The sequence below is a fragment of the Coffea eugenioides genome, chromosome 6 (genome assembly GCF_003713205.1).
Source record: "Coffea eugenioides isolate CCC68of chromosome 6, Ceug_1.0, whole genome shotgun sequence".
Taxonomy (NCBI): domain Eukaryota; kingdom Viridiplantae; phylum Streptophyta; class Magnoliopsida; order Gentianales; family Rubiaceae; genus Coffea; species Coffea eugenioides.
The window spans coordinates 35,957,995-35,969,839 of record NC_040040.1 but is presented as its reverse complement, the minus strand read 5'-3'; the positions used below and the strand labels follow the sequence as shown (position 1 = coordinate 35,969,839).

Genomic DNA, 11,845 nt, shown 5'->3' with positions numbered 1-11,845 from the left:
CTTTTAAGTTATAGAGTTACTTTTAAAGTATTTTGTAACTATCATTCTTAGACCTAGGAGTATAACTTTTGGTCTCTGAAACACTTTTCTTAAAAAAAGAAAAAAACTCAAAATGGGTGCTTTTAGGGTTCAAAACTGAACAATATACTTTGACCGTTGTATTATAATTTCCAAACTGAATAAAGAGATAAATAAATTATTGGGAAAATGATCGGTTTCATCCTTCACATTTCACAAAAATATTATTTTCGTCCCTAACTTTTAAAATGAAGCAATTTCATCCTTAACATTTAAAAACTAAAATTATTACATCCCTGAACCCAAATTTCAATCTGAATCAGACCACCAATCAACCTGATTACAAATTTTGGGGGTGTAATTGGTAGATCACTTGGTTAACTCAACTTGATATTCATGTAAAATTTAATAAACCTAAAAAGGAAAAAGAAAAAATTATAATATAAAAAAGAAAGATTAATTTTTTCTACATTATCATTGTATATACTGACGGTTTTATGTACTGCCATATCATTTTAATTTAAATTTAAACACCAAATTTTATATTTATGATATACATCTAGATTCGCAAGTGGATATACTAACGGTGCATGAAAAAATTTATCAAAAAAAAAAACTCTACTATTCCAAGACAAAGAATGGCCTTTTATGTTATAATTTTTATTTTTTTGGTTTAATAAATGCCATGTGAACACGATGAAGTTGACCGAATGATCTATCAAATTTATTTTCGAAATTTATTACTGGGTTATTGGATGGTTTGATTCAGATTAAAAATTAGGTTCAGAGATGTAATAGCTTTAATTTTTAAATGTCAAGGACGAATTTACTTCATTTTAAAAGTGAGGGACGAAAAGAATATTTTTGCGAAATATGAGGGATGAAACAGGTCATTTTCCCTAAATTATTAATGTTATATGTTACGGAGTATCAAATACGAAAAGCATCTAAGCGCAATCCAAACAATATAATTAAATGGTTAATAAATATTTCTTCCAAAATATTATTAAGATAAATATTTTCCCATAGGTGACCGCAATTTTAAACCGGCTGATGCTGTACAAAAGAGAATATACGGGAAAGCAGTTTCATGGAAGTCAGCTTTCAAACAGTTATCAAAGGATAAGGGTACAGGGCCTTGGCTTGGCTATGAAAACCGAATGCAAGAATATGTATTCTGAATTTTGGGGCCGTAAATCTGAATCCACAAGCTTGCCCTGTTTATGATAAACATTAAATGATCTTTCTATTGGTTGACAAATGACAAGTAGTTTGTATTGCAGAGTTCAAATCTTTTTCCCTCCGCCCTGCTTTTTAAACCTCACTCCTCCATTGTTAGGGAACGTTTTTTTTTTTTTTTTTATGAAAAAAGTAGTTTGTATTGGATTACAACTTCTTAACTATATTAAATATTGTATATATCACAATTAAACCCAACAATTTTCCCAGGAACCAAACCTGCATTATGCAACAATACTCACTCTGGAAGAAAAATTGTACTCAAGTGTTGGTAAAACTTCTAATTATGCTGTAGAAAAAAAATTAGAGGTTTTCTTTCTTTTTTTTAACAGTTGCATGATGAATAGTTGGTTCTCTTCGGTATGTCCACTGCTCGACACTTGTACAATGACTATTCAAGCGACTAACCTAATTATGCTGTAGAATTTTGTTTTTTTGGAATGCATGTAAAAAGTAGATAAATACTTACCGAAAAAGTGAACATAGATGAATAAATATATAGAGCATTAGCAAAGCCAAGAAATGATGTCATTTATAGTTAAAACCAATGAATTTTTTTTTTTTTTAAACATGCGTTCTTTTTCTAAGTTTAATATGTTTTGAAGTTCAAATTATTCTTAAATTTAGAAGTGAGAGTTTGTTTGGATAAGAGTTTATTTAGATGATTTATTTAAGATATTTACTGTAGCACTTTTTGTGATGTGATGTGTGTGAGATAAAAAGGTGATTGGGAAGATAAAAAGGTGATTGGGATTTGTGAGGCAAAATTTTTTTTTCCAAATTCTCTCTATCCAAACAAACTATAATTTGAGAGAATTTATTCTTCAAATAACTTTCAGAATTAACTTTAAATAGATCCAACATTCTTATATATGGTAATATTATGAATTTTTATTTGTTTGAGAGTCAGTATAAATAAAAAAATTGTTAAATTTTAGTAAGGTTAAATAAAAAGTAACTTTCGAAATTTCTAAATTCAATACACTAAATTTTCTCAAAGATAATTGCCGCCACATAGATACATGTGGCTCCACCCATGACAGACATTGACTAGGTGAAGGAAATGAGGTGGCAATATCGTCACCAATCGTCAGCCTCATAGAGATGTTTAAAGAAGTGAAGGAGCTTCCAAGGCAGCTCACTTTTGCTGCGTTTCCAATTTCCATCCCCAAAAGTCAACACTTGAAAACAAGTTTTTAGCAGTATTTTCTAAGGAGTTAGGCTAACATTTCAATGCTTCTACTGCAATCCTCGGCCTTTTAGCCTGTGGACCATACAAATTTATCTCTATATTTACCATATTACGTTCTTCTCTAGTACTTCATTGTTGCTTGAATTTATTTATTCATTCTGTTTTTGGATAGAAAATTATTTAAAATAATTAATATAGTATTTTTCATAATTTGATGTATAAGATTTAAAAAATGATTAAAAAAATAAAAAAAAATAATTACAAAATATGTTTATCATACAAGCAAAATAATATCAACCAAGAAAGTAGTGAGATTCTTCCTTTGGATTTGGATCTCAACTGGTTAGCAATCAGCTTTTGGGTTACTTCTATTCAACAGCTCAATTAGAATTTAATAATTTCCTACCTCGAAATATGTCATTCCTCGCTTGAACATCAACTGTTCAAGATTATACACCAAACCGGTCAACAAGAAAAAATCAAATTGTGCAAGCATTTGACAAATAACTATGAGATGCACACACAGCCATGTGTATATCTACCAAAATCCTCATGTCTGCTGTACAAAATATTTAAAAATTATGCAGTAATAAGCGAATGGACTTTATCAATTACAAGGAAGTAAATGGACTGGATAAATAAAAGATAGACTATTTTATATACATACTTCAAAGGAAACAAAAATTCCATTCTAACAAATTTATTCTTATCAATGTCTGAGATCATACAAATTGTTGAATATCTAGAAAATACACAGTTATCCGATCCATCTGATGTGCTGGTACCATAGAGTATTTATTTCTATGTGTCAAGCACATAAGAAACCGCAATCCCATTTTCAATTTAGTACATGGTGTGTTTGAGTCGTTATCTTGCACGTTTATGCGTGTTGAGGCCTCTAAATTTGGCTGTCCAACTCCTTCTGTTATTTCCGAGATTTCTTTTTTTCTTTTTTTTTTTATTTTACCACTGATAAAATTTTTATTAATAAACAAGGCAACTTCATTGAAATAAATTTACACTAAAAGGCAAAAATATATTAAACATGAAATACATACAACAAGATTTAAAAATCTACAGATACAATAGATCTAAAAATCAACAAAGATAACATTTTGAAAGTAAGATATTTTCTATTCAGATTGATCACTACCGTCAAATAGATAATCTGTGCATGATTTTAGCAAACAGATCTGATATAGGACTGTTTCAAATTGAAAGCTAGAAGGAAGAAGTTTACGCTTGAGGAATTTTAAAAGAGGAGGGGAGAATGAGTTTTTCAAAAATTGCGCAGTAATTATTCGATTAAGAAGTTCAAATTTCAGAGAAAGCAATCAATACGTGCGAGTATAGTGTATGATCTGATCATGAAAATTTCCTAGTAATTTCGGACGCAGCTTCAAGATTAGACTGGTCTTATATTCTATTGGCTGCCTAATATACAAGCATATGAAGGCTGTTGTGACTAGTGAGGAAACATTCTCTTGATTAGAAAAGCATTTTCATTTCTTCATTTGACAAATATTCTATACATTCTTACCGAGTCACACAAATACCTCCCCCCCCCCCCCCCCCCCCCAAAAAAAAAAAAAAAAAAAAAAAAGGGAGACAAATATAAATTCTTTGTTATCATGGATTGATTCCATATTTAATTCACCAAAAAAAAAAAAAAGAACTATGATAGAGCAAACAGATTTGAAAGCGGAATATTTGAGAGTAAAATGTTCTGAGTTTGGATTAATCTATAATTTATTATTTTACCAAAAATTAACCACTTTTAAATTTGATGTAAACAGTTTACAGTCACATACGTGTACTAAAATGTTTATAGAATGACTCAGAAGATTAGAAAACAAGAATGTTTTTATAGATTAAACTACTTTTAAGCCGAGTAAAGGCAATACAAAAGATTTGCCCAACTTTTTATTAAAAAGAAAGGGCAACATTAAAAAAGAGATTAGCACTGATTCTGCTGCCTGTATTTTGATATAATAATCGAGTTCGTTTGGAAGAATATAAGCTAAGCCGCTGGAAGAAAACGACTTCCGATCCATAATTCTTCCAGTGAAAAAGATGCATTAACTTCATCCATAAATAACACTTGAAAGCGTTGAACAGAGACTTTCTGTATAGTTTCTTGACAAATTTAATAGAGACGGAAAAAGAGCTTAAAGTTGCTGGAAAATTAGGTTTATCCAGATAATATACTTTAATGGGATTAGACTCGAGGCCCCGTCAATTTCCTACCTTCCAGCCTAGAATGCAATTTTACATTTTTTCCCGTTTAAAGTACATTAATTACTTTGACCTCCTTGAAAGTTTGTTAATATTGCAAAGATCTCCCTGAATTTTGCTTACGAGTTTTCGCAGAGAATTTCTTTGTACATATTTTTTTTTATTTCATATATTGATAAAATATATTTTTCTGTGCAAACTTAAAAAACTTGCAGTCCAAAAGGGGCCTGCTCTTCCTCTTCTTCTCAAAAGAAAAGTGTTCAAAAAATGCTTAATATTGACAAAGGATATTACTGCAATATTATTACAATCTAAAAAGTAAGGATATTTGTATAATTATGACAAAACTAGAGTAAGTTGTGTAATATTTTATTCTTTTTGGCTTTTCAATTAGTACTTTTTATGTGGCTTTTACCATTTCTTGGTTTCACATCCGTTGTCAAACGTTTCAGTTGTGCATAGTATGCCAACGAAAATACACAGTAGAAAACACTGATTAAAAAATGCTTAAAAAGGACAAGAACCACGAGGCTTCCTTGAGAAATTCCTTGCATCTTACGGATCTTCAGAGTCCCAAGTTTGAAGCCTTCTTTCTATATAAGATATTCCTCTTGCCTTTGCTCTAGTTTCTCATTTGCCTCCTTGAAAACAATCTCCATTAAATAGATAAATACAGCAGAGGTTCTTCTTATTCATTTTTTTGTGTATATAAAATATTTCTTGTCCCAAGGATTGCATTATTTGCTAGTTTTTGAACTAGTTAAACAAGCAAATTAGAGGGCTTTATTCTGCTGCATCCGCATTAGACCAGATATGGAAGGAGTTCCAGTTGTGCTAAATGAAGAAGATGATCTCATGGATTTGCCACCGGGTTTTAGATTTCATCCCACTGATGAAGAGATCATAACTCACTATTTAACTAAAAAAGTGGTGGACAAGAATTTCGGTGCTATAGCTATTGCAGAAGTCGATATGAACAAGTGCGAACCCTGGGATTTACCAAGTAAGCTTTTCTTGATTCCTCTTGATGAAATATTATTATTCTCTTGGATCTTCTTTTCCGATACTAACCAATAAGGTGCTTTTTTATTTATTTATTTTGTTTTTTTTTGGGGAATCAGAGAAAGCTAAGATGGGAGAAAAAGAACACTTCTTCTTCTGCCAGAGGGATAGGAAGTACCCAACAGGGATGAGAACTAATAGAGCAACAGGATCAGGTTATTGGAAGGCTACTGGAAAAGATAAGGAGATCTACAAGGGAAAAGGTTGCCTTGTTGGAATGAAGAAGACCCTTGTTTTCTACAGAGGAAGAGCTCCTAAAGGGGAAAAGACTAATTGGGTCATGCATGAATATAGACTTGAAGGCAGATTTTCTTATTACAACTTCCCTAAAGGAGCAAAGGTAGGTTGCTTTTCTCTATCTTGAAAAGTTATAGGCTTTTTGATAAATTTATTTTTTCCTTATTTTCATTGTTTATCCTTCAATTTTTAGCTAGCTTTTTTGTTGCTGAGAAGGATGAAAGATTCCACAATTATTTGACCCTTTTCTGTGGCAATTATTATTTATTAATGCAGGATGAGTGGGTTGTGTGTAGAGTATTTCACAAGAATGTAGGAATCAGAAGAAGTCCATTGAGAGATCTTACAAGGGCTGATTCTTTTCTGGATCATCTTCTTGATAGCCCTTCATCACTCCCACCATTAATGGACATCCCGAACTCCAGTAATAGACCTGGTATTTCAAGCTTTTCGCACGAGGAAGATCAAGAATTCAAAGGTGCAACAACTTCTTCAGGAAAATCATCAGATCATGGAACCCTTCCCTCCTACTTTTCCACAAACTTGAATAATTCTACGTTACAAATGCAACAAGACCTTAACACCTTCCTAATGCCCTCCTACAACTATGCTTTCAAAACTTCCTATGAAGCTGGTTCTAGTAACCATGATCCAAGCTCCTTTTTCTGCCCCCCAATTTCAGTTCCTGCTGCAAACTTTCACGGTTACCAGAATGAAAGCTACTCGTCATTCTCAGGCTTCAAAGCTACTCCTGATCATCAAGCTAATTCCAGTACTCTTTCGGCGCCAAACCAGCAAGGAATTTCGGACCCCGGGAAGCAGTGCAAAATGGAACAATTCTCCTCTACCAACTCCATGGTCAGCCCTTCGCAAGATACTGGAATTAGTAATGATATGGCACCTGAAATATCATCTGTTGTATCCAAGATAAATGTCGAAAGTGACAAGTGCATGAAAGATCTTGAAGGCATCTCAGTTGATCCCAATATGTCTGACTTGGATTCCTTGTGGAATATTACTGATTTCACTACTGAAGAATAATTAATCATCGGCATAACAGAAAGTGCAGATTGCAGACTGTTTATTTTAATCAATCTGCAACTGTAATTGATTAGTCTGATCTTCTCTTCCACTGGTAGTAACGATAGTTAGTTCAAAAAGTTATGGTCCATGACGGTTTGAATTGGAGTAACACGTAGTCTTGTACAGATTTGTTATTTTTAGGACATCTTAGACAGCATTTTAGTTCATTGATGATAGATTACTTCTTGAAAATCCTCTTGAAGAGATATCTCTGTTGTACATTTCTGCTATTCTTTGAGTTTCTGTAGTGATTGATGTATGAACAATTATATGTAGTTGGTTTTTATGGATTGCTTGTTTGAATAATTACAGCAAATTTTTGGATTTCAACATAGTAGTCTTTTCAAGTTCCAAGCTTGGACTACAAGAATGACAGTTGTCTGCCCCATTTTCGGGTTCTAACATGTGATGTTTTGTGTAGCACTTTGAACTTAATTATTCTCCATGGCAAAAAGAAAACAGAAAGGGGGAAAAAAAGAATCTGTTGAGTCCATTTGGATTGAATTGCATATAAAAAGATTTTATTTCAGCAGTTCTTTTGATACGGTGATATGAGACAAAAATATGAAACGTGTTTAAGAAAGATTCCAAGCATTTTTTCCCCCAATTGTGTCCAATAGCATATTTTGGAGAGTTTTTGAAAAAAAATATATTGTGAAACTCTTTTAAGGTATGATGTGTGTGAGGCAAAAAAATGCAATTGGAAATTAGTAAAAGAAATATTACCAGAAAATGGAAAATATTTTACTAAAAAATAGCAATCTAAACAAAACCAATTTTTTTTTCAAAATCTGTCGAAATACTTCTTTTTCCAAATGTTGTATTCCGAACTTTAGAATCAAAGGGTTAAAAAAAAGGAAGGACCAAGTGGTGACATCCTTGTAGGGATCATATGCATTCAATAATTCTCAGTGTTGTCAAAATTCTAGGGGAAAGACGAATTCTTCGCTCACCTGATGCGTAGGGTATATTCCTATCACCATGTCAAAAATTAGCAAAAGACTCAGACAAATACAGATACAAATATGTATGATGTGATGGTTATAGTTTCTTTTATTCACTTATTTTTTGTGTATAATGCTCAATGCTTGTACTTCTGTCAAACGAAACTTAGTTCTTAAATTTCCTTCAGTTATTCATTCACAGCCCAGAATTTCTGGGAGTGCTGCCACAGGAATATTCTCTTCTTCCTTCATTGAATCCCCAATTGACACGATTTCTCTTGCTTTTGGAGTCCACACACTTCAGCTTGTACAATAATTGAGTACCTTATCGGATTTGGGAACAGTCCATCAAGCTTTCTTCTCTAATATTTTAACTGTGTTTAATGGAGAAATGCAATATCAGTCCCTAAAATTTGGGTACTGTACCAAAATAGTCCCTAAAATCTTAGGGGAGAAAAAGAATAGTTTTGTTCTGATTTTTCCAATTCACACAAAGAAATTGAAAATTTACGAAATTGGGTCCTAGTTGTTCTCAATTTCAACCAGAAAAATAATAACTTACTAAATTTATGTAATCACTTACGGTGACAATCACATGACAAGTAATGTAAACATTGATATCGGCAAGGTAAATTCATAGGGGAACAACAAAGCACAACCTAACTAGTAATACGCTTTACTTATAACCAATAGGTCACATGTTCGAATCACCATATGGATCTCCTTTTTTTTTTTCCTTTTTAAAGGTAAATTCATAGGGAGAGGGTTGGGTTGGGTGATAAAATGAGAGGAGTTGTAAGTAAAGTAAGAGATTATGGGTTCAAGTCTTCTCACTTACAAAAGAAAAAAAGGTAAATTAGTAAGGAGCTCGTAAATTATTTTATTTGCCAACTGTTGACCTCTCATTTATTTAAAATCATAAATTGGCCCCTCAATAATGAAAAGCATCAAAGGTTGATCCTTCACCCCATTTCCCCCATCGGATCCGTTGAGTTTTAACCTTATGTGTATTAGTTTTAACAGTGGAGATGGACAAATTAACTCAAACTTTAACACTTTTTATTGTTAAGGTATCAATTTTGACACTTGAAATAGATGATGGATCAAAAGTGAACAATTGAAATGGTTTTGTGGATTCCCTAGGTAGTTTAAGGAAAGCATTTAACTCTTAAAATCAATTTGCAAAATTTTAAAGTATACTTGACTTTTCTTCATTAAAGTGGAAAGTGATTTGTGTAGATTATTTTATGTTTTAATTTTAGTATCCTAATTAGCATTCACAAGTCTATCACTATTAATAATTCGCCAAATTTCTTCAAAAGGTCCAATGCTTTGTCAAAATTAAAAACGTCATTAGATTAGTTTTCCTAAAACTTTTGGTCTTTTGGGAACATATCAGTCAAATTTAGAAGCATTAAAGACTATATCTGTTGTCACTGGAACTAACTCTATAATTACATTGCTGGAGTGCCTAAACTTTAAGGACGATATAGCTATAATCATTTCAGTAAAGTTCGTTTGTTCATTCAACTTTATGTTGTAAATGGACATCATCACGAGACTAATAAGGAGATATAACAAATACGGTAAGGACATCATCACGAGACTAATAAGGAGGTATAACCGATATCGTATCTGTTGCTTTATAGTTCCCTTTATTTTTTTTAATTTTTTGTTATTATTTTCCCATGCCTGTTTCATAATGCATAAACTCAATTCAAGTTCTTCCTTGGAATCATTTTCATTTAGTGTCCATATACAGCATTTTATTGGGGAATCGGAATAATTTCAGATCGGCTATGGAAACAAAAGAAAACTTCCCATGAGTTGCTTTGGCCATTGGCTTGCTTTCTATTAAAAGCAAAGCTTCCCAATGTTTCATGCTTGTAGCGGAGGCAACTACCCCATTATTTCAATGTACTTGTTTCTAAATTACACATAAACATTGCAGCATATATATATATATATCTATATCTATATATATATATTGTTTACTTCTTGAAGGCAGATAATATGCAAGAAAAGGAACAAGCCAGCACATCCCCATCAAAAAGCCCTGATTTGTTGCATGAAAACATGGGCCATCACTTCATAAAGAAAGGGATAATTTATGGTTCATATTGGCTGTCCCAAATTTTGAGCGAATGTGCTACTTGTTTGCTAAGCTCTTCGCCACCGCTTCCTTAGATCCACGTCGGATATCACATTTCTTCACATTTCCATCGACGAGAAATGTAATATTTACAAGTGAAAACTGAAAAGACACCTCATCTTTCCATTACTTTGTTTTCTTCTAATTCACTTCCTTTTCATTCTTACCGCTTATCTAGAGGAATAAAGAAGTAAATCTGGGATTTTTTTTTTATCGAAACGGTAGGATTGCTTTTGTCCTTTTTGTTTTGCCTTTTTTAGTAAGAGGCTAAGAGCTACAGGATCTCAATTGTGGATAAGGATCCGGAAGTGAGTCTTACCGTTCTGTTGTGCATCTTGAGTGACTCAAAGCACTTTTTCTTTACCATAATTTGTGATTTCTATTTCCAAACTTTGGATAACAGAATTGTAAAAAATTTTTTTATTCCAGATTAACTAAGTAGGAATTTTTTTAATGGATGCAGAATAAACACTTGTTTGCACATTTAAATTTCTCTAATTTATCATGTGAATTCACAATTGCACATATTCACATTTACTATTCCTCTTATATTTGGATATGTTTTTACATTGACTACAATCTTGTAAAATATTAACACCCTTACAGGTGTTCATTGATACCGATTAGCCAAACCCAATAAATTATACAGCTTAAGATGATGATTGATTTAATTGGGCTTATTAAGCATAAATTAACAAGCAAGCTTATGGCACGGGAGCCATAAATATGTACAAGTCTCTATTGTAGTTTAATTGGGCCTAACTGTGGACAAGTCTATCACTGTTTGGGCTTATAAAACAAGCCAATGCCACATTAGTTGACATTTGCGCATTGATCCTTGACTAGAGGTGCATGATTTTGAACAATTTATATTTATTGCAAATAGATCCTGAGATGGTTTGAAAGTTATTTATTTTATTTTTCTATGCGGGGTTATCTGTATTATATATAAAGAGAGTGGAGGTTTTGGTGCTTTTGGCACTATATGATCTTCCTAAACTATCCTCAATAATTATCCACTATCATTTTTTATACAAGTGACATCTAATATAATTATTCTACTTTTCAATTTATTTAATAAACTTTTATATATTTTACTGCCAATTATATTGATGGGTTGTTAACGAACTATTTATTTCATATACTTTATTTTGGTGAACTTTCTACATACTATTATCAAAATACAAAATCAAATCTCATGAAATTGGTTTCAACAAATATATTCAAAAAATCATGTAAGTAATTTTTTAATTACTATCACACATTAAGTGTGCCTCGAAAGCTACTATTAAAGTTAAATAGGAATAAACATCACATGACAGTCTTTTGAAAAGAAAAAGCAAATCACATTATACATCCTTAGTGGCTAATTTATTCTCTTGATGATTAAGCATTATCCCGAGTTAACGTATCTTTGTCCACAATTTACATATGTATGTTAGTACCAGTGGAGCGCTTTCCATATGTCATCGATTGCACATGGAGAATAGGTGGCAAGTTGATGCACCAATCGTAACTCTTTCCTTACGAGTAGCAAATGTTTCTGTTATAGTAACTACTAGGGGGAACCACTGAGCTTAGCTCAGTGGTCACCACCAAAGTTGGTAGGGTGGGAGGTCAAGGGATCAAACCCTGCCTCCTATCATTGGCCACAAAATGTGACAAGCCACTTTAAATGGCTTC

At 32.4% G+C, this 11,845-nt stretch overlaps 1 protein-coding gene across 1 annotated transcript; it reads left to right on the top strand.

The window, feature by feature from the left end:
- The first annotated feature begins 5,518 nt into the window (after nt 1-5,518).
- On the top strand, nt 5,519-7,304 carry LOC113776245 (NAC domain-containing protein 46-like). The gene is made up of 3 exons (XM_027321360.1): nt 5,519-5,687; nt 5,806-6,086; nt 6,260-7,304. The coding sequence occupies exons 1-3, from the start codon at nt 5,540-5,542 to the stop codon at nt 7,022-7,024; spliced, it is 1,194 nt and encodes a 397-aa protein (XP_027177161.1). The 5' UTR covers nt 5,519-5,539; the 3' UTR covers nt 7,025-7,304.
- Nucleotides 7,305-11,845: the final 4,541 nt, after the last annotated feature.

What these genes read in the sequence shown, in the direction of transcription:
- LOC113776245 (XM_027321360.1), top strand. Translation starts at nt 5,540, where the DNA reads ATGGATTTGCCACCGGGTTTTAGATTTCATCCCACTGATGAAGAGATC. An exon ending in CGAACCCTGGGATTTACCAA is followed by an intron (nt 5,688 to 5,805) that starts GTAAGCTTTTCT and finishes TTGGGGAATCAG; the next exon opens with AGAAAGCTAAGATGGGAGAA. An exon ending in ACTTCCCTAAAGGAGCAAAG is followed by an intron (nt 6,087 to 6,259) that starts GTAGGTTGCTTT and finishes TTATTAATGCAG; the next exon opens with GATGAGTGGGTTGTGTGTAG.